The sequence below is a fragment of the Pristiophorus japonicus genome, unplaced genomic scaffold (genome assembly GCF_044704955.1).
Source record: "Pristiophorus japonicus isolate sPriJap1 unplaced genomic scaffold, sPriJap1.hap1 HAP1_SCAFFOLD_141, whole genome shotgun sequence".
NCBI lineage: Eukaryota > Metazoa > Chordata > Chondrichthyes > Pristiophoridae > Pristiophorus > Pristiophorus japonicus.
The window spans coordinates 344,954-368,335 of NW_027251082.1; the positions used below are offsets into that span (position 1 = coordinate 344,954).

Genomic DNA, 23,382 nt, shown 5'->3' on the forward strand with positions numbered 1-23,382 from the left:
CAGAAATTCACAGATGTGTACACCAGGGAGAAAAACAATTCAGGTTTCTCCCATTTAAATATCCGCCATACTTACCGCGAACGTGAACGCGGACACTTTATGATTTCTGATTGGCAACTGTGCAATGAAAAGGTCCGTTATGTTCGGAACTATTGATCTTAAATCAATGCAGATTTTCGCGGTTTGTTAGCTTCATTGAATGGATCCTAGTATTGTCTTGATAAAATCCAACGTGATAATGATACCACAATAGTAAAATCTAGACCGACTCTTGAGCATCAGAGCATCTCCTTCCAGAACCGAAGGCGGATCGACCTGTAAGGTCACATCGCCATCTAATTCGGAGCAAAGTGTCCTGGTTAGAATGCATCACCTGTTTAACTCACACAAAGATCTTTCTGTAAAGCCGTCCAAAAAAACCGGCAAGTTAAAGTTCAGGTTTCCAACTTTCCCGTGTCCTGCCTTTGTTGCGCTGAATAAATGTAACACTAATATCGATTTCCATGAATCCTGTTTCACAGTCCCTGCTCCTGCACCCAGCCCTAATTCGAACTCCAATCCAGCCTCGGGCAAGTGAAGAACAGGAAGGAAGCTGAGTTTAATTGCTGCATGGTTTCAATTGCCGTTAATTCATATTTCTCTCCTCGAGCCACAAGTTTCCACTATGCCACCCAAATCTTCTGAAGTTGCATCTCTGAAATTAAACTATGTTGGGAACAGCTGGTAAATGGGAACTATTCGTCGAGAGCTAACTGACGACATAATGTGGCGAGGAGTAGAGTTTCTAATGAAGTTCCACGCTAATGAGGTCAGATTGTTCCATGTTGAACCATGAGGACGTGCAGCTCATCCAAGCCACATATGTACATCTCCAGCTGTTCCACCTGGGTGGGAAGCAACTCCTAAGCAGAGCATAGAATAGGCAATCCAGTGCTAAAGTTAAATTAGTGCTTAAAGAATCCTGCTATATATGTACTCAAACTGATTATCTGCACAATATATTGTGCCCTTGTGTGCATGCGGGCGGTGGGACCAGGCTTTCCTGTGCAATTCACTGATCACCTTAGGCATATGCGAACTAGCAGCTGGTCCACGCATGTGCAGTAACCCACAATTGTCGCTGCAGTTCAGCGTGGGCCAAATTGTTCAGCTCCGGAGGAGAATAGCCTGCATGGGATCCGTGCTGGCCAGCGGTGGGGGAGGGGAGAAGAGAATACCGAAGGGAGAGAGATAATCCTAGCGAGAGGGGACGAGAGATAAGTCGGGAGAGGGAGCGATCAACTCTGGGACCCCAAATATGTATAATATATATATTAATGACTTGGAAGAAGGGACTGAATGTAACGTAGCCAAGTTTGCTGATGATATAAAGATGGGAGGAAAAGCAATGTGTGAGGAGGACACAAAAAATCTGCAAAAGGACAGAGACAGGCTAAGTGAGTGGGCAAACAGTTTGCAGATGGAGTACAATGTTGGAAAGTGTGAGGTCATGCACTTTGGCAGAAAAATTCAAAGAGCAAGTTATTATTTAAATGGAGAAAAATTGCAAAGTGCCGCAGTACAGCGGGACCTGGGGGTACTAGTACATGAAACACAAAAGGATAGTATGCAGGTACAGCAAGTGATCAGGAAGGCCAATGGTATCTTGGCCTTTATTGCAAAGGGGATGGAGTATAAAAGCAGGGAAGTCTTGCTACAGTTATACAGGGTATGGGGGGGGGGACCACACCTGGAGTACTGCGTGCAGTTTTGGTTTCTATATTTATGTAAGGGTATACTTGCTTTGGAAGCACTTCAGAGAAGGTTCACAAGGTTGATTTCGGAGATGAGGGGGTTGTATTATGAGGAAAGGTTGAGTAGGTTGGGCCTCTACTCATTGGAATTCAGAAGAATGAGAGGTGATCTTATTGAAATGTATAAGATTATGAGGGGGCTTGACAAGGTGGATGCAGAGAGGATGTTTCCACTGATAGAGGAGACTAGAACTCGAGGGGTCATATGGCCTACTCCTGCTCCTATTTCCTTATCTTAGAATAAGGGGCCGACCATATAAAACTGTGATGAGGAGAAACGTCTTCTCTCAGAGGATTGTGGATCTTTGGAACTCACTGCCTCAGAGAGCGGTGGAGGTTGGGACATTGAATACATTTAAGACAGAAATAGACTGTTTCTTACACGATAAGGGAGAAGGGGTTACGGGGAGCGGGTGGGAAGTGGAGCTGAGTCCATGATCGGATCAGCCATGATTGTCTTGAATGGCGGAGCAGGCTCGAGGGGCCATATGGCCTACTCCTGCTCCTATTTCTTATTATCTGTGACCATCGACATGATTAACCTAAGCTGCTAAACTCTAAAGCAGCTGAAGAGAAGAAACACTCAGTGGTGAAATTCGACTGCGGCAGAATGCAGAACAATCGGTTACACATTTTCCGCCAGTCTATAGGTGTCGTCACGTATTCAGTTCAATCGAAGTATATGTAAAATATGAATGCATCCAACTATTCAAATTACCTGCACAGGAACAAATATAATTTATTTGAAGATCCTAATGGTCTGAGGATAAATGGAAACATGATGTCAGATGAAAGGAAAATGTCTAACATTTAAATTATTCATTGTTGTGAGAGCCACTGAGTTCTCCTGTTCTGTCAAAAACAATCATTTTAAAAATTAGTGATAAGCCATTTAGGATGGAAATCAGGAAGTTTCTTTTCACATAATGGGATGTTGCCTTAAACCTTCACACCATCCAGCACCAGTGCACTGTGGCTGCAGTGCATATCATCGCGAAGAAGCACGACAGCATTTCGCCAAGACTCACAAACCCGCGACCTCTACCACCGAGATAGACAGTGGCAGCAGGCACATGGGAACATGAGCAGCTCCACGTTCCCCTCCAAAATACACACCACCCTGACTTGGAAATATATTGGTCGTTTCTTCATCGGCACTGAATCAAAACCTGGAGCTCCCTCCCTAACAGCACTGTGGAATTACCATCACCACACGGACTGCAGCGGTTCAAGAGGGTGGCACACTAAAGGGGCAATTAGAGATGGGCAATAAATGCTGACTGCGGCAGAATGTGGCAGAATTGGACACCATTCCACAACATCGAGGATACCCCAGGAGGGGCAGGAATTCGGCAGGATACAGAATACCCCAAGTGGAGGAAAGATAGAAGAAACAGAGGATACCCCAGGAGGGGCAGGAATTCGGCAGGATACAGAATACCCCAAGTGGAGGAAAGATACAAGAAACAGAGGATACCCCAGGAGGGGCAGGAATTAAAAACTGAGAAAATGTTGGCTGGAAAGGACTTATACACGAACTATGCTGCACTAAATATACTGGTAATAGTGCAAGGGAACTCGTCTTGCTCGTATTATCCTGTAAAAAGGTGTAACCGACGTAAGAGGCAGGCCCGAGCTCGTACTAGAGTTAAAACATTGAATAAAGGAAGAAATGACTTACTTAGTATAACTTGATGGGAAAGTCAATAGGTGGATCCTGCAGCTCGGGAAGAAGCACTACCCAAGCGAAAGCACAACCCTGGAAGGTCACCCAAGAGGGATTAATTGAGAAATACCTTATCTTGGGCATTTAGCCAAGGGCCATTCGGGGGAAAATGTAAGGGATAAATTGTCAGGTTGCAAATAGGTGGTCAGAATTATGGTGAAGGTAGTGAACTTATCAATAGTAGGAGGGTCTGTATGATTGCCGATGTATGTAACACTTGCTGTTGGGGAGGAGTTAAATGAATATGGCAGGGGGATGGGAACCTATGCAGGGAAACAGAGGGAAATAAAATGGAGGCAGAAGCAAAAGATAGAAAGGAGAATAGTAAAAGTGGAGGGCAGAGAAACCCAAGGCAAAAAACAAAAAGGGCCACATTACAGCAAAATTCTAAAGGGGCAAAGTGTGTGAAAAAGACAAGCCTGAAGGCTCTGTGCCTCAATGCGAGGAGTATTCGGAATAAGGTGGACTAATTAACTGTGCAGATAGCAGTTAACGAATATGAAGTAATTGGCATCACGGAGACATGGCTCCAGGGTGACCAAGGCTGGGAACTCAACATTCAGGGGTGAGAAGGGGGATTTAATAATGGGAAATGTGGAAATGGCTGAGACCTTCAACAATTATTTTGCTTTGGTCTTCACAGTGGAAGACACAAAAACCATGCCAGAAATTGCTGGTCACAGGAATGTGGGAAGGGAGGACCTTGAGATAATCACTATCACTAGGGGGGTAGTAGTGCTGGACAGGCTAATGGGACTCAAGGTAGACAAGTCCCCTGGTCCTGATGAAATGCATCCCAAGGTATTAAAGGAGATGGCGGAAGTTATAGCAGATGCATTCAGTATAATCTACCAAAATTCTCTGGACTCTGGGGAGGTGCCAGCGGATTGGAAAGCAGCTAATGTAACGCCTCTGTTTAAAAAAGTGGGCAGACAAAAGGCAGGTAACTATAGGCCGGTTAGTTTAACATCTGTAGTGGGGAAAATGCTTGAAATTATCATTAAGGAAGAAATAGCGGGACATCTAGATAGGAATAGTGCAATCAAGCAGACGCAACATGGATTCATGAAGGGGAAATCATATTTAACTAATTTACTGAAATTCTTTGAGGATATAATGAGCATGGTGGATAGAGGTATACCGATGGATGTGGTGTATTTAGATTTTCAAAAGGCATTCGATAAGGTGCCACACAAAAGGTTACTGCAGAAGATAAAGGTACACGGAGTCAGAGGAAATGTATTAGCATGGATAGAGAATTGGCTGGCGAACAGAAAGCAGAGAGTCGGGAAAAATGGGTCCTTTTCGGGTTGGAAATCGGTGGTTAGTGGTGTGCCACAGGGATCGGTGCTGGGACCATAACTGTTTACAATAAACATAGATGACCTGGAAGAGGGGACAGAGTGTAGTGTAACAAAATTTGCAGATGACTCAAAGATTAGTGGGAAAGCGGGTTGTGTAGAGGACACAGAGAGGCTGCAAAGAGATTTAGATAGGTTAAGCGAATGGGCTAAGGTTTGGCAGATGGAATACAATGTCGAAAAGTGTGAGGTCATCCACCTTGGAAAAAAAAACAGTAAAAGGGAATATTATTTGAATGGGGAGAAATTACAACATGCTGCGGTGCAGAGGTACCTGGGGGTCCTTGTGCATGAATCCCAAAAAGTTAGTTTGCAGGTGCAGCAGGTAATCAGGAAGGCGATTGGGATGTTGGCCTTCATTGCGAGAGGGATGGAGTACAAAAGCAGGGAGATCCTTCTGCAACTGTATAGGGTATTGGTGAGGCCGCACCTGGAGTACTGCGTGCAGTTTTGGTCACCTTACTGAAGGAAGGATATACTAGCTTTGGAGGGGGTACAGAGACGATTCACTAGGCTGATTCCGGAGATGAGGGGGTTACCTTATGATGATAGATTGAGTAGACTGGGTCTTTACTCGTTGGAGTTCAGAAGGATGAGGGGTGATCTTATAGAAACATTTAAAATCATGAAAGGGATAGACAAGATAGAGGCAGAGAGGTTGTTTCCACTGGTCGGGGTGACCAGAACTAGGGGGCACAGCCTAAAAATACGGGGGAGCCAATTTAAAACTGAGTTGAGAAGGAATTTCTTCTCCCAGAGGGTTGTGAATCTGTGGAATTCTCTGCCCAAGGAAGCAGTTGAGGCTAGCTCATTGAATGTATTCAAGTCACAGATAGATAGATTTTTAAGCAATAAGGGAATTAAGGGTTACGGGGAGCGGGCGGGTAAGTGGAGCTGAGCCCACGGCCAGATCAGCCATGATCTTGTTGAATGGTGGAGCAGGCTCCTGGGGCTAGATGGCCTACTCCTGTTCCTAATTCTTATGTTCTTATGACTGGATAAGTTATGTGTGGGAAGAAGCTTCCCGATGTTGTGGAAGTCCAGAACCAGGGGACATAGTCTTAGGATAAGGGGTAGGCCATTTAGGACTGAGATGAGGAGAAACTTCTGCACTCAGAGAATGGTGAACCTGTGGAATTCTCTACCACAGAAAGTTGTTGAGGCCAATTCACTAAATATATTCCAAAAGGAGTTAGATGTAGTCCTTACTACTCGGGGGATCAAGGGGTATGGTGAGAAAGCAGGAATGGGGTACTGAAGTTGCATGTTCAGCCATGAACTCATTGAATTGCGGTGCAGGCTCGAAGGGCCGAATGGCCTACTCCTGCACCTATTTTCTATGTTTCTATGTTCTATGATAAGAGTCCACAAACCAACATTACTTTGGTGATAACAATAAACCTATCGAAGATGTTGAGGAGGATAGCTCCTCTCCAAAACCTGTATAAAGTATGCTTGAAAACTCTTGTATTTCGGCGGTTCCACGATGGAACTTCCCGTGCATCGCTCGTAATAAAACTGGTTGGACCTGCGATTTCGTGTGTTCACTTCCGTGGTGGATGTAGAACAGGAGAAGGGCGAGGTGTCGATTAACGATATCAGTTAATTCACCCAAAGGAGAGAGGCATCATGTTACCCCAACAGACGGGTGAGGTATTGATTAACTATATCAGTTAGTGCACCTTGAGGTAGAGAGTTCTCCTGTTACCCCAACAGACGGGTGAGGTATTGATTAACTATATCAGTTAGTGCACCTTGAGGGAGAGAGTTCTCCTGTTACCCCAACAGACGGGTGAGGTATTGATTAACTATATCAGTTAGTGCACCTTGAGGGAGAGAGTTCGCCTGTTACCCCAACAGACGGGTGAGGTATTGATTAACTATATCAGTTAGTGCACCTTGAGGGAGAGAGTTCTCCTGTTACCCCAACAGACGGGTGAGGTATTGATTAACTATATCAGTTAGTGCACCTTGAGGGAGAGAGTTCTCCTGTTACCCCAACAGACGGGTGAGGTATTGATTAACTATATCAGTTAGTGCACCTTGAGGGAGAGAGTTCTCCTGTTACCCCAACAGATGGGTGAGGTATTGATTAACTATATCAGTTAGTGCACCTTGAGGGAGAGAGTTCTCCTGTTACCCCAACAGACGGGTGAGGTATTGATTAACTATATCAGTTAGTGCACCTTGAGGGAGAGAGTTCTCCTGTTACCCCGACACAGGACATTTGGAAAAGCATAATTTGGTCAGGCAGAGTCAGCATCGATTCATGAAGGGGAAGTCATGTTTGACAAATTTACTGGAATTCCTTGAGGATGTAATGAACAGGGTGGATAAAGGGGAACCAGTGGATGTGGTGTATTTAGATTTTCAGAAGGCATTTGACAAGGTGCCTCATAAAAGATTACTGCACAAGATAAAAGTTGACAGGGTTGGGGGTAATATATTAGCATGGATAGAGGATTGGCGAACTAACAGAAACCAGAGAGTCAGGATAAATGGTTAATTCTCAGGTTGGCAACCAGTAACTAATGGGGTGCCGCAGGGATCAGTGTTGGGACCCCAACTATTTACAATCTATATTAACGACTTGGAAGAAGGGACCGAGTGTAATGTAGCCAAGTTTGCATCGAAACAAAGGTGGGAGGAAAAGCAATGTGTGAGGAGGACACAAAAAACATGCAAAAGCACATAGACATGCTAAGTAAGTGGGCAAAAACTTGGCAGATGGAGTATAACATTGAAAAGTGTGAGGTCATGAACTTTGCCAGAAAAAAATTAAAGAGCAAGTTATTACTTCAATGGAGATAAATTGCAAAGTGCTGCAGTACAGCTGGACCTAGGGATATTTAGAAACATAGAAACATAGAAAATAGGTGCAGGAGTAGGTCATTCGGCCCTTCGAGCCTGCACCGCCATTCAATAAGATCATAGCTGAACATTCCCTCAGTACCCCTTTCCTGCTTTCTCTCCATACCCCTTGATCCCTTTAGCTGTAAGGGCCATATCTAACTCCCTCTTGAATATATCCAATTAATTTGCATCAACAACTCTCTGCGGCACGGAATTCCACAGGTTAACAACTCTCTGGGTGAAGAAGTTTCTCCTCATCTCGGTCCTAAATGGTCCACCACTTATCCTTAGACTGTGACCCCTGGTTCTGGACTTCCCCAACATCGAGAACATTCTTCCCGCATTTAACCTGTCCAGTCCCATCAGAATCTTGCATGTTTCTATGAAATCTCCTCTCATCCTTTTAAACTCCAGTGTATAAAGGCCCAGTTGGTCCAGTCTCTCCTCATATGTCAGTCCTACCATCTCAGGAATCTGTCTGGTGAATCTTCGCTGCACTCCCTCATTAGCAAAAATGTCCTTCCTCAGATTAGGAGACCAAAACTGAACACAATATTTTAGGTGTGGCCTCACCAAGGCCCTGGACAACTGCAGTAAGACCTCCCTGCTCCTATACTCAAATCCCCTAGCTATGAAGGCCAACATACCATTTGCCTTCTTCACCGTCTGCTGTACCTGCATGCCAATCTGCAATGACTGATGAACCCTGACACCCAGATCTCGTTCCACCTCCCCTTTTCCTAGTCTGCCGCCATTCAGATAAAATTCTGCCTTCGTGTTTTTGCCCCAAAATGAATAACCTCATATTTATCCACATTATACTGCATCTGCCATGCATTTGCCCACTCACCTAACCTGTCCAAGTCACCCTGCAGCCTCTTAGCATCCTCCTGACAGCTCACACCGCCACCCAGTTTAGTGTCATCTGCAAACTTGGAGATATTACACTCTATTTCTTCATCCAAATCGTTAATGTATATTGTAAATAGCTGGGGTCCCAGCACTGAGCCCTGCGGCACTCCACTAGTCACTGCCTGCCATTCTGAAAAGGACCCGTTTATCCCAACTCTCTGCTTCCTTTCTGCCAACCAGTTCCCTATCCACATCAGTATGTTATCCCCAATACCATGTGCTTTGATTTTGCACAGCAATCTCTTGTGTGGGACCTTGTCAAAGGCCTTTTGAAAGTCCAAATAGATGACATCCACTGGTTCCCCCTTGTCCACTCTACTCGTTACATCCTCAAAAAATTCCAGAAGATTTGTCAAGCATGATTTCCCTTTCATAAATCCATGCTGACTTGATCCGATCCTGTCACTGCTTTCCAAATGCGCTGCTATTTCGTCCTTCATGATTGATTCCAACATTTTCCCCACTACTGATGTCAGGCTAACCAGTCTACAATTACCCGTTTTCTCCCTCACTCCTTTTTTAAAAAGTGGTATTACATTAGCTACCCTGCACTCCATGGGAACTGATCCAGAGTCGATAGACTGTTGGAAAATGATCACCAATGCATTCACTATTTCTAGGGCCACTTCCTCGAGAACTCTGGGATGCAGACTATCAGGCCTTCAATCCCATCAATTTCCCGAGCACAATTTCCCACCTAATAAGGATTTCCTTCAGTTTCTCCTTCTCACTCGAACCACTGTCCCCTCGTCCCTTCGGAAGGTTAGTTGTATCTTCCTTCGTGAAGACAGAACCAAAGTATTGGTTCAATTGGTCTGCCATTTCTTTCTTCCCCATTATAATTTCACCTGAATCCGACTGCAAGGGACCTACGTTTGTCTTTACTAATCTTTTTCGCTTCACATATTTATAGAAGGGTTTGCAGTCAGTTTTTATATTCCCTGCAAGCTTCCTCTCGTACTCTATATCCCCCTCTTAATTAAACTGTTTCTCCTCCTCTGTTGAATTCTAAATTTCTCCCAGTCCTCAGGCTTGTTGCTTTTTCTAGCCAATTTATATGCCTCTTCCTTGTCTTTAACACTATCCTTAATTTCCCTTGTTAGCCACGGTTGAGCCACCTTCCCAGTTTTATTTTTACTCCAGACAGGGATGTACATTTGCTGAAGTACGTCCATGTGATCTATAAATGTTTGCCATTGCTTATCCACCGTCAACCCTTTAAGTATCCTTTGCCAGTCTATTCTAGCCAATTCACGCCTCATACCATCAAAGTTACCTTTCCTTAAGTTCAGGACCCTAGTTTCCGAATTAACTGTGTCACTCTCCATCTTAATAAGGAAATCTACCATATTATGGTCACTCTTCCCCAAGGGGCCTCCCACAACAAGATTGCTAATTAGTCCTTTCTCATTACACAATAGCCAGTCGAGGATGGGCAGCTCCCTGGTTGATTCCTCAACATATTGGTTTAGAAAACCACCCCTAGTACACTCCAGGAAATCCTCCTGCACCGGATTGCTGCCAGTTAGGTTAGCCCAATCAATGTGTAGATTAAAGTCACCCATTGTTACTGCTGTACCTTTATTGCACACATCCATTATTTCTTCTTTGATGTTGTCCCCAACCTCACTACTACTATTTGGTGCTCTATACACAACACCCACTCGCGTTTTCTGCACTTTGGAATTCCGCATCTCCACCCATGCCGATTCCACATTATCCAGGCTAATGTCCCTCCTTACAATTGCATTAATTTCCTCTTTAACCAGCAACGCCACCCCGCCTCTTTTTCCTGATTTTCCACATAGTACAGGAGGAGCATAACACGTGTCCGAGCTGTCCTGCCATGACTTATCCCTTAGATACACTTAAATTGGCAGCAACAATGCTAAATGTTACTTACTGATATAGAAAAGCAAAAGGAAAAACTACTCACCAATCACCAGCCAATCACTTACCCCCTTGGCTGTGATGTCACCTTTCTGTTTCTTTCTTCTTCTTTTTGCCTTCTCCCTGTAGCTGCACAAGTCACGCCTTTTATAGTCCTCTCGCTGACCCCGGACTCAGGCCTCAGCGACCACGAACTCCCGCTACCTCTCACGGCCTTTATAGGCCTCTCGCCGACCCTGGACTCAGGCCTCAGCGACCACGAACTCCCGCTACCTCTCACGGCCTTTATAGGCCTCTCGCCGACCCTGGACTCAGGCCTCAGCGACCACGAACTCCCGCTGCCTCTCATGGCCTTTATAGGCCTCTCGCTGACCCCGGACTCAGGCCTCAGCGACCACGAACTCCCGCTGCCTCTCGCGGCCTTTATAGGCCTCTCGCTGACCCTGGACTCAGGCCTCAGCGACCACGAACTCCCGCTGCCTCTCACGGCCTTTATAGGCCTCTCGCTGACCCCGGACTCAGGCCTCAGCGACCACGAACTCCCGCTGCCTCTCACGGCCTTTATAGGCCTCTCGCTGACCCCGGACACAGGCCTCAGCGACCACGAACTCCCGCTGCCTCTCACGGCCTTTATAGGCCTCTCACTGACCCCGGACTCAGGCCTCACTGACCACGAACTCCCGCTGCCTCTCACAGCCTTTATAGGCCTCTCGCCGACCCCGGACTCACACCTCACTGACCACGAACTCCCGCTGCCTCTCACGGCCTTTATAGGCCTCTCGCTGACCCCGGACACAGGCCTCAGTGACCACGAACTCCCGCTGCCTCTTTCGGTCTTTATAGGCCTCTCACTGACCCCGGACTCACACCTCAGTGACCACGAACTCCCGCTGCCTCTCACGGCCTTTATAGGCCTCTCCGATAGAATGGCAGAGCAGGCTCGAGGGGCGGTATAGCCTACCCCTGTTCCTATTCCATATGTTTTTATGTTCTTATTAGCAATAATGGCTGAGAAAATATGAAATTAAATTCATAACCCAGAAATTAGTGCCTACAGTATTACGCTTTGGAGCATTAAGCTATCCGAATAACTTCTGTCATATTGCCAATTAAACAGTGTGATCAGCTTCTTGAAACCATCAAGTAATGTTTGCGGTTTATATTCAATACTTGATATTCAGATGACATTCCTTGTTCTGTTTTGGCATTCGTCTTTTAAAATAAATAGTGCAGTGGCTTCCATCAAACAGATGAATGTGAAAGAAGAAGTTTCAACATCCAGGCAGCAATGGCCTGTCTTTGAGTCACTTGTTTCGTTTTGCCACAGAGGTACTTATAGTAACTCACTAAAACAGCAACAGATTCGCTGTGTATAGGAGTTTCTGCCGCCGTTGTTGACTTTACTGGTTTGGTAAGTAATCCCGGTTATACTGGACTCCTCTTGGTGGACTTCTTTATCCGGGTCTTTGCAGAACGAGGAAGGTCCTCGGGTCGAACTGTTGGTCACTGAGCAGGTTAACAATGCTTCGCCTCCTTTTATTAACTCATTACATGGCCTGATTGAGAAATCTGGAATTGACACTGGGACTCCTGGCAATATATCCACTTGTTAATTACTTTGCTTTGGTTGAAGTTGTCACGTCAGTTTTAAAGTCAAATCGGACTCTCATCGTAATTAAGAGCCTGGTCACTGAGATCACCACACCAATATTGGGCGCCCGTCTCCCCCTTCTACTTTAGCAGTAGTTAGAGGGAATTGAGGAAAGCGCGATTGTGGAACGTTACTGAGTCCTCATGCAGCCAACCTACTATCTCTGGTCCGGTTCTGATTCGTACTGACTCTGCTCGTCAAAGGCAGGAGCTCTGCACTATCCCCGTGCCATGGCCACTAATCTAACTAAAAGCAATGGTGTCCAACTCCTCCACTCTACGTGGCAAATCTTAACCTCCAGCACTCGTCATCAGAAAGAAGTTCCAAGCTCTGCACTTCCCGTCTTTAGTGATCATTATGCATTGATCATCCATCCTTATATATTTCACATTTCGACAAAAAACCTTCCCCTATTTACTTTAACCTCACCCTTAACTTTAAAATAACCAGTGCTAAATGACAAAGCTGCTTTGGTTACTCTTGCAATATTTTTCCCAGTAGTTCACGTTTCACCTGAAGAATAAATGTATCCATCCCAGTGACATCCTGTCCGTTTTCTATTATTTTAAAGTTCTCTTTAGAATTGACGCCATAAATTGCACGCAGTGATTGAGGCCAAATGAGTGTGCCGTACAAACATACATGTCTTTATTACTCTGGTTTTCTATGTATCGATGTATTTACTATGTTACAAAGTATGTGTTAAACATATAGGTAAGGCCCACTTCGAGACTGGGAAATTCCTGTGTGAGAATTTGTTAGGAATAATGTGGAAGAAAGATGATAATTGCAGTAAATGTTACTGACATCTGACTGAAACTGAAACCGGATTTCTCGGTTTTTTCACCTCACTGTTCAAAGTAAATCCCCCAACCGTCCGGCCGAGATGTCTGCTTGATATAATAGTTGTGGTCTTTCGCTGAAGTGAGAGCTTGTCCATCTTTATAAAATTCATATCTCACAGAAGAAGGGGGGCAAAATATTTCAACCAAACAGGCGAGTTTAAAATGTTGGCCTTCAAATAACTGATGGTCAGACTCAGCCTTCAATGTAGGTTTGGAGAAGACCTCTACAACATTGAACACCATTTGGATTTTCCATCTAAAACATCTAACACAAACTTAAGAATTTGTGTTTGGGTAACAAATGTTAATGATCAGAACATGGAAATCCCGAGAACACCTCAGAGAAGGAGTCTTTCAATAATCATTGATTTCGCTCTGCTTACAGGAACATGCACTCTGGGATACTGACAAAGATATCACCTGAGATCTGAGCAGCTGCTCTTATGCAGTCTAATTTACATTTTACCCACTAGTTTTCAACTATAAAATATTTGGGGGACAATATGTGGTTGGATATTTTATGATTAAACACACTGCTAACTTTCCCCAGGTTCTGCTCGGCGATGATTCAGTCAGACTGAAACACATCCAAATATGTTTTTAAATGTGGGAGGGTTTCTGCCTCTACCAACCTTTAAGGCAGTGAGATTTAGACCCCCACCAGAATCTGGGTAAAGACATTCCCACTCATATCTCCTCTAAACCTCCGACCAATTACTTTAAGTCTATTTAATGTGCAGCAAATTCGATACGGAGCATTCCACAGTATTGCAGGAAGCTAATATTACCCACTTGCAATGCATAGTGTTCTTCATAGTTTGCCCCTCTTACAAGTGTGGCGTATGTCAAATGTATGGATTAGAAACATAGAAATATAGAGAATAGGTGCAGGAGTAGGCCATTCGGCCCTTCGAGGCTGCACCATTATTAAATATGATCATGGCTGATCATGCAACTTCAGCACCCAACTCCTGCCTTCTCTCCATACACCCTGATCCCATGAGCTGTAAGGGCCACATCTAACTCCCTTTGAATATACCCAATGAACTGGACTCAACAACTTTATGTGTTTGAGCATTCCATAAGTTCACAATTCTATAGTGCAAAAGTTTTTCCTCATCACAGTGCTAGATGGCTGTGGGTGTAAGGGGTTTTCACAGGGTTGTTGTGCCTTGGGTGTCTCTCTCTGGCCTTCTGCCCTCACAGCTTATGCCTGGCCTGTGAGGTACCCTGAGTGCTGCAAGAGCACCCCTGGAGAGACTGTGTCCACAGCTTATGCCTGGCCTGTGAGGTACCCTGAGTGCTGCAAGAGCACCCCTGGAGAGACTGTGTCCACAGCTTATGAAGGGGGTTTTGAGACTCGTACGTCCCCACAGCTTATGCCTAGCCTGTGAGGCACCTGTGAGTGTCAAACACTCCTAACCCCTTCTTCCCGAGCCTGTGACACACAGTTGAGCGTTTTCGAGGCGCTCCTAGCTTCCCTTACATGGTTCTGACATAAGACTCACGATCAGGAGATGTAATACAATAGAACTGAGACAAGGTGATTCCAAGAGGAACTTCAGCTTCCAATTTATTTGACAAGGTGTAACTCAACAAACAGCAATACCCCAACAAAACAATCCCCCTAAATCCCACTAAACGGAATCAGCGAAAATCTTTACACCAGTTTAGCAGTACAATGCCCAACCTCCCACCTTTCCTGGCCTAACTGAGTTGGGAGTTCTGGGTACCAGAGGTTATACTCACTACTGTGCCTTCTGCAGTCTGGTGGTTTGTTTCTTCTATCTTCGGTGTCTTCAGACACTGGTTTTCCTTCAGTATCGAGAGGCTTGCTGCTTGTGGTTGTTGGATGACGAGGGCAGGGAAAATCATCACTTCTTTTCTCACTGCGTCAGAAACCCCTTTTTTATAGCCAGATTATCCAGTCCGCCTCTCCTGCTGAAGTCGATTCTTCTCATTGGTGGACATTGTGATTTTGAAAAATGCAGCAGTTTTAGATTGTTTTTTTTTTCCACTGATCTTAACCTACTCAAGGTTTGAGTGGGTGTTGATTGCATTGGCCTCCTGTAGCCATTGTGCTAGTCTGGCCTGAGCCAGATATTTCTATGCCTGATGAAAAAGGTGTTGGAATATGTATGTGGCATTGTTTAAATGCTAATGTTTTCAAGGGGCAAGTTTCGAGGGTATACAGTTCCCAGACAATTTGATTAGTTCCAATGTCCAAACTGGCCCTTTTGATATTCACAGCACAGACTGATCCCACAGCCCTTTTCCTTCTGGGTAAAATGAGGGGGTTTTTGTCCTCCCCTACATAATCCCCCATCTGACACAGTCAGACACCACTCGAGTGTGTAAAAGTTCAGGGTGGTGAGAAAACCCTCGGTCTCCCAAATTGCCCAACTTTCCCCAGTTTAACTCTAAACTGATCCCGTCGATATATATCGTAATTCCTTTTAACGCGGTACTAAACACAGAAATCCAACAGGTTACAATACACGACAGCAATATACATATATGTACTTAAGGTTACAGCAGTAATTGTACATTGAGTCTCATTTCAGTCTCAACCGTAAAACAAAGAAACCTGCCCTGCAAACTCCCCAGGGGCCATGTATGAAAAACACAGTCATCCCTGGGAATAACAAAACCGCCTAAGTGTCGCGGTCAAGCTTTATTTACACACCTTGAGTGTTTAGCAATGGCTCTCCTGGCTGTGTAGTAGCCCGAGGAACTGCGTTCTTTTTCTTTTTCTCCTGAGCTTACAGCTTGTAACCAGCAGATAAGCTACAATCAGGAGTTGGCCGATTACTAAGGCATGCGATCCCACCCGGATCCATGCAGGTATGTCTGCCCGTATTCCCAAATCCCACCATGCTGGGGGTTTAATCTGGGCAATCTCCCCTGCTAGAATTTCAGTTTTCTGCTCCATGGTGTAAAAATGTTTTTGAGACAAATCCACTGCCTGGAGGAGGGCTGTAAGTTTCTCAGGTAGTAGGGCAATGGGATAGCCAAACTGGGCGACATATTGTTGCAGGTGACTGAGGTTGTTTTGTACCGTGAGCTGAATCGTGGAAGGTTCAGGGATGGGTGTGATTCTGGTGTGTGCCACTTGAACCTCTGCCCCGGGTTTAAAGCAAAAGCTGCTGTACAATATGTCCCATCGCCTACATATGCTACCTGTGGAGGCATGTGGTTAGGGGCCATTACCTCCATTGTACAATTGATAGACTCTGCCCCAGCAGTGCTGAACCCGCATTGTGGCCTTGCAAAAGCGTTCAAGTGCTGGGGGCACAGGATTACCTGTGTTCCCCTGCTCCGACAACCCGAGAGGTCTGTACCTGTCACAGTGTGCTCCCACATTGTGACATAAGGTGGGACCTCTTGGAATCGAACATGCACCCCTCCACGAATGACTCCCACATTCTCCACTCGGTACAAGGGTGCTGGTCGTGAGGACGCCCCCATCACGGGCATCCTGACCACCACACCCATGGTGGTATGGTTTGACTTTCCACAGTCCACCGGTACCGGGTAGGCTTCCGACGCTACACGAAGTTGGCAAGGACTCAAAACATTATCATAAGGGTGCAGTGCTGCTAAGTGCTGGTTGCTGATCCAAGACGGGACCTGTCCCTGTCTCAGATCCTCGAGGTTACTCCGTCCCTCTCCCAGCAACCAGGCCCCATAGAGCACGCACACCTCATTTTGGGCGGCTTGATCGGAGGCGTTTCTATCCTCCCGAATCAAGGCGTTTACAGCCCTGGCCTGTGCCTCCAATTGAGAGATAATCTCCTTTAAGTGAACTGTCATTGCCACCTCTTGGTGGAGCGCGGATCCCACGACGGTATTCTCGTCCCCCAGGATTTTGTGCAGCTGATTCTTTAACCCATTTATCTGGAGGGCCAGCTGCATGTTATCCAAACTGTTTATGGCGGACGCCCCGGTGTTAAACCCCGTAAGAATGTCATTTAAAGTGCCACGCCTCTGCCTGCCCGGTTCAGCCCTATCCCACTGTTTATACAAGTCTGTCACACTGACATCCCCGAAGTCCAGTTCATAGACCTTCCGGAACATCTCCCGCAGCAGAGCCTGGTCTAACAGCTCGGTTTCCCGGGGACACCACGTGGGTAGGTGGACTTCTGTCAGATTTAGCACCACTGATGTCACCGTGCAGTGCACCCCCTGATAAAATAGTTTCTCGGTAGGGACCAACACTAAACCATTCCCCGGCCCCCTGGTTGTTGTCGGGCCCTCGTGTGGGACGGTGGGCTTGGCAGTGGGTGGGGGCTTCCTTTCCCGAACTACAAGTTCGGTGGCATTTACTGGTACCCGGGGATTGGGGATCACACACACCTCCCCGCTGCGATCCCATCCCACCCAATCCCCGACATCCTGCCCCCACCTATAGAAAGCAATGGAGACCCCCTCTGAACACACGCGAGTGGATCCCCACATACACAAATAAATTCCTTGGTCGTACGCCCACCATTTCTCCCAGCACACCGTTACCCCGCCGGATGACCCCATGATGGTTCGGTAGGTATCATTATCCAGACGTTCCCGGTCCGAGTGTCGGTCTCCCACGTCCCTCTTGAGCTTTCTGAGCCACCACCACCGTCCCAGAGGTATGTCCCCTTGGCAAGTTAGGCATACCTTCCTGCCTTCTATCACTCTCACTCTGGAAGTGGCCACAGTGATCTCTGGGCAGGGGATGGAGGCCTCTCCGTAGGTAAAGTCCTTATGGTTGGAGTACTTGGTGGAGTTCGATCCCAACCACCCAGGCCATCTCCCCTCGTGGGAGTAGGTGACCCGGCCATCCACCACCGGAGTCCCTTCTCCTGTGGTCACTGTCGGCGCTCTGCCCCCGGAGCATCCGAAAACCAGGGAGTCCTCGGTGTCCCCTCGGTGCCCGGTGCAGATCCTTAGCGATACCAGCATCACTAACGTCCAGTAGGGAGGTGTTGGCATCTGAAAGGCAAGAAGAACATGGCCTTGCCTTGAGAGACCTCTCCAGACTCGGCCCGCGTAACATGTTCCAAACATAAAATGCTGTACCCAACCATCACTGCCTTACCTAAACACATATACACACAACACAAAGTAACAAAACAGGAAGGGAAAATATACACACCACCAGCCGTCCCCGGGTGGCCAGGCTACATCCTGTCACTGTACAGGCGTCGTCGACCACTCGGCTGACCGTACCCTGGGGACCAGGATGCCCTCCGCTGAGGGGCTCGTATGGTTCCCCTTAATGAGTCTTGTGCTGCCCTCCAAGGCCCTCCCGAGCCCCGGATAATCGGTGGGAGACCCTTGCTAGTGCAACAGAGCACCCTCCCTGTTGTCTTTCGCCTTCTCGGTCTGGGGCGGGAGTCTCAGTAAACAGGGGTCCACGGTGCCCTGGGCTGTGGCACTCTGTTACTCCTCCTTACTGTCGGTGCAGAGTCCCACGTTATGGGCTGCAATGCCATCTCCTCCACCTCTTGGGCTAGCCCCAGCTGATCCACCATGGGAGGTTCAGCTTCCCCTTGGACCTTGCTAATGGTAGAGCCTTTCTCCCTACTTCTGTTAGTGGGCTGGGAACCTCTACCCAGTGGTGGGATAGCCTTACAGGAGCAGTGAACCAGCCCCGGCTGTAGAGTTTCGGGGCCCGCTGCCTCCTCCGGAGCCTCCAAATCCACCGGGGCCTGTTCCTCCCCCAGTGCCTGATTCCCTTCCCTTGCTCGTCCCCTCTGTTTTTTACCTCTTTTGGGGTCAAACAATTTACACTGATTAATGTGATACCACTTCACCCTGCGAGGCAATCGAACCGCATAGACCATAGGGCTGGCCTTGTCCACAATGCTGTATGGTCCCATATACAGTGGTTCAAATACCCCGACCCGAGCATAGTTCCTCACCATGGCCTGGTCCCCTATCTCCCATTCGTGGTGTTTGCTGGGTTCTAGCAGCAATCGGTTACTCTGATGCTGTCTGCCCATGTTACTAGCAGCCTGCCAGTGAATCTGTTTCAGGTGTTCAAACAGGTTCCTGACAAACCGGTCCCGGTTCACCTCTCGGAGCTGCCCTTCGGTGAGAACCGGCACCAACACATGCACTGGGGTTCTCATGATCCGGCCCGTCATCAGCTCATGGGGTGAGTACCCTGTGCTCTTTGACTGACTGGCCCGGATTCCCATGAGGACCAATGGTAAGACCTCCACCCACTTGTTCGGTGAATCTCCCGTCTCCTTGCGCAGCCTTTCCTTTAGGGTCTGGTTCAGGCGTTCTACGGGGCCTGAGGACTGAGGGTTGTAGGCGACATGCCATTTGGCTCTTATCCCCAGCACCTTTAGGGTGGCCTGCATCACCTGGCCGGTGAAGTGGCTTCCCCGGTCGGACTCCACGATTTGCGGTAGACCCCACCGAGAGAACACCTCCCTCACCAGGATTTTTGCAGTCCCCACCGCGGGAGCTGTTCGGCAAGGGAAGGCTTCCACCCACTTGGAAAACACATCCACCAGGACGAGGCAGTATTTATAACCTCCCTGGGCGGCCGGTAGGGGTCCGATGTAGTCGATCTGGATCGACTGCCATGGTCCCTCTACCCACCTGACATGTCCCATAGACACCTTCCTTTTCTGAGGGTCTGGGTTGTTTGCAGCACAAACCAGACAGCCCGCACAGAAGTCGCGGACGTCTTCCCGGAGGTCTGGCCACCACCCTGCCTTTTCTACCCGTTGCCAGGTAGATTCCGGCCTGGGGTGTCCCGCACCTGGACCCTCATGGGCCAGCTGAAGGAATTCCCTCCGGTGTTGTGGTGGCACTACCCATATGTCCCCTTTAAACAACATGCCTTCCCGCACAGCAATATCTACAGCACTGTATGGGCCCTCCGCCTTTTCCCCCCTTTTAATAGCAGCCAAGGCAGCCTTCAGGATCGGATCCTGCATCTGGACTACTTTAAGGTCCGGGGCCACAGCCGCCCCTACGCTCCCTTGTGTCCCTGGCTTGCTTCTTGCTGCTGCTCTCCTGCCTGCCTCGTATGGGTCCCATGCGCGACCTGTGTGAGCACCTTCCCTTGCCAGCAGGCCTGCCTGCTGGTTACCTTCCCCCCGTGGCTCAGTTTTGGAGTGGGCCTTTACCTTATGGATATATACATCCCCGGTTTCTCCCACTGCAGCCACGATCTTTTCTAGCAGGGGTTTGGTCACAAGGGGCTTCCCATCCACAGAGGTGTACCCCCGGCGTGACCAAATCGCCAGATACTTTGTACACCAATTGCAAGTGAACATGCTGTCCGAGCAAACCGTGTATGGGGTAGGGAATTCCTCGGGGTGTGTGACCATATACATCACCGCCGAGAGTTCCGCCTGCTGGGCGCTCAGGGTGCATGGGAGTTTAAGAGCCAAGGCAATTCCTGCCTTGGGATCCCAAACTCCGCAGCCCGTGAGTCTTGTACCCGCGGACACTGAACTGGAGCCATCAACGTAGATCTCGTGGACTGTGGGGTGTATCCCTGCCCGAAATCCAAAGTTAATGTCCCACACCCACTCCACAGAGCATCGATGCGGCTGCCCTGGATAGATTAAATTTGCTGAGAGCCTGGGCTCGCAGAGGCCCTTGACCTTTAAAGTAATTTGGGAGAGGAGGAGGGTCCAGCGAGTGATTCTAGCACTGCTCACTGTCCCGTCCTTAATCCTCCCGTCCAACAGCATCTGTGTCGGGGTATGATGGGTGAGGAGTGTAATGGGGGATATTCCGCTAAAGATCTGAGCTCTCTTTACTGCCCAGTGGGTGGCAAGCAAGTGCCTCTCACAATTGGAGTATCCCTTTTCTACCTCCGTGAGGACCCTGGAGGAGTACACCACAGGTCTCAGCTGACCGTTTCACCCCTGGAGCAACACTGCACTTAAGCTGTCACCACTGGCTGCCACCTCCAGGAAGAATTCCTCCCCCCCATCAATTGCCCCGAGGGCTGGTGCTACCTGCAGGTCTCTCTTAAGACGGACAAATGCTGCCTCACAGCCCTTGTCCCATTCCCACTCGACCACCTTATGTAGGAGTCTGAGCAGAGGGGCGGCAGTGGCTGCATAGTCCTCGATGAAGTCCCTACAGTAGCCAGTGATTCCCAGGAAAGACCTTACCCCCAACACATCCCTAGGGACAGGGAGTTCCTGCACTGCCTTTCTTCTAGCCTCATCAATGGCCCTTTCTCCTGCCCTTATCGTCAGGCCCAGGAATTTTACCTCTCCTAGACCTATCTGGGCTTTCTTGGGGTTAACTTTAAAACCTCCTTCCTTCAGTAAGACCAGCAGTTCGGCCAGCAGTGGACCGTGTTCCTCACTGCTGTCTGTGAACAACAACAGGTCGTCCACATACTGGACCAGCTGGTGTGGCTGGCTGAACCTGTTAAGCAGTTCGCCATGCATTGGTGAAAGGTGCTGTGACTATTATGAAAGCCCTGTGGGAGGCAGCTCCATGTATACTGCTGTTCCCGGAAGGTGAAGGCAAACTTGTACTGGCCTTCCCTCCGTACAGGGATAGACCAGAACCCGTTGGATATGTCCAACACTGAACGTGGTTGTGGATGCAGGGATTTCCCCGATCAGATCCACAACCGCCGCTACTGTGGGGGCACAAGCTGGGATGTTTTTATTGAGCACCCTATAATCCACCGTAGCCCTCCAAGAATTGTCCGGTTTCCGAACCGGCCAAAGCGGGGAGTTAACATGGGTGGCTATGGGTCTCAAAACACCCTTCTCGACAAGTGAGCTTAAAGCTGTCTCCAAGTCTGCTTCTGCCTCTCGGGGAAAGCCATACTGCTTTTGCGGGCGGGACATGGGATCCCCATCTATTCTAACCTCCACTCCTGTGACTCTCCCACAGTCGTGTTTATGGGTGGCAAATGCTGCAAGATTTGCTTGTACATCGGCCTGGTACTCAGCCGGGGTGTTACTGACTTCTCCCTCTGCTCCCGTGCCCACTGTGCCCCATAGACAGTGATTCCTCAAGTCTACCAGGATCTGGCGAGCGATGATAAAATCAGCCCCCAAAATCCCTTTTCCCACCTGCTCCCAGTTCATCAGGACGCACTTCCATTGTGTTTGGAGTGCTCCTAAACGAACTGCGAGCGGGACTGAGAAAAACCCAGCCTTCTCATTACCTGTGAACCCAACTAGTTGATACGGCACCCCGTTTGATAGAGGTGAGGTTGTGGGGTCCTCCGAATGGACTATGGTGCTGGAAACACCAGTGTCCAAAAGGTAAGTACCCAATACACCCTCAACCTCCATCTTGACCCAGGGTCGTCCCCAGGGGTCGTATTCTAGTGGACACAGGTATACAGGCTGGGTCTGGGCTAGTCACGGCCTCTGTACTGGCAGGGTTGCTGGTGCTTCCCTGCCTGTTGCCGTGGCTACCTTCCCAGTCCCCTCCAGCACTGTCCTCACTGCAGCTACTATCTGGTCAAGGGATGGTGAGGAGCTCGCTCCACTTCCCCCACTCTGGGCAGCTCCTGAAGGACTTCTCCCCCCATATCTCTTTACTGGGCTCCTGCAATCCCTTTTAAAATGCCCAACTTTCCCGCACCCGTAGCACACTCCCTCCTCATCAGACGAGTGGCCACCCTCCTGGTGCCATTCCCTTTTGGGAATCGAGTTGGGTTTTACTTCATTTACCCGACCTTTGGAGGTTTTCTCCTCCTCCCCTCCTCCATTCCGTTGGACCAGTGCCAGTTGCCTGACCACTGCTTCCTCGGTGAGGTTGGGGTCCCGGGAATCGAACCACAGTTCTGCCCTGGCCTTGAGCCGGGGCAAGCAGTTTGCCCCCAGCATCCTCAGCCAGCGGCCAGTCTGTACCGCGGAAAGATTCGCCTGGTCGAGGAGCTCCCCACAGGCTGCGTGGTATACCACCCACAGCCTGTCCACAAACGCCTGCGGGGTTTCCCCTGCGAGCTGCCTTGTCCTTTCGACCCGTTCGAAAGGACTGCCGTCATCGAAGCCCATAGCCTCAAGGACGGCCCTCTGGCCCTCAGCAAATGTACGCTGTCCCCTCCGGCATTCTACCGGTAGGGCCTGGTACAATTTGGTGTCCAGAGAGAAGAGCAGCAGCTTGGCTGTCTCTTCCTCGTCGCACCCATTAATTTCCCCTGCCTGCATCACCTCCATGAAGTGGATAGACGGGTCCCCGCTGCGAGTGAGTTTGGCCAAATGGGCCACCATGGCCCTGAGTGATTGAACTCCATGGGGAATAATAAAGTCTCTCTCCAGCGCTCCCTGACCTTGGCCACCTCCCTGTGGAGGACCGTACTTGTGCTGCCTGACCGGGCACATCCGCCCTGGTTCAGGATCTTTCTGCGCTGGTCCCT

General features: G+C 48.5%; 1 protein-coding gene across 1 annotated transcript in view; it reads right to left on the reverse strand.

Annotated features, from left to right (window-relative positions):
- Positions 1–809: 809 nt before the first annotated feature.
- LOC139242647 (probable G-protein coupled receptor 139) overlaps positions 810–23,382 on the reverse strand; it is a gene marked incomplete at its 5' end in the record, with an annotated part of 49,866 nt that continues 27,293 nt past the window's right edge. The window contains one exon of the mRNA XM_070870450.1: positions 810–884. Within this exon, the coding sequence (XP_070726551.1) occupies positions 810–884 (75 nt within the window). The remainder of the gene's footprint in view (positions 885–23,382) is intronic.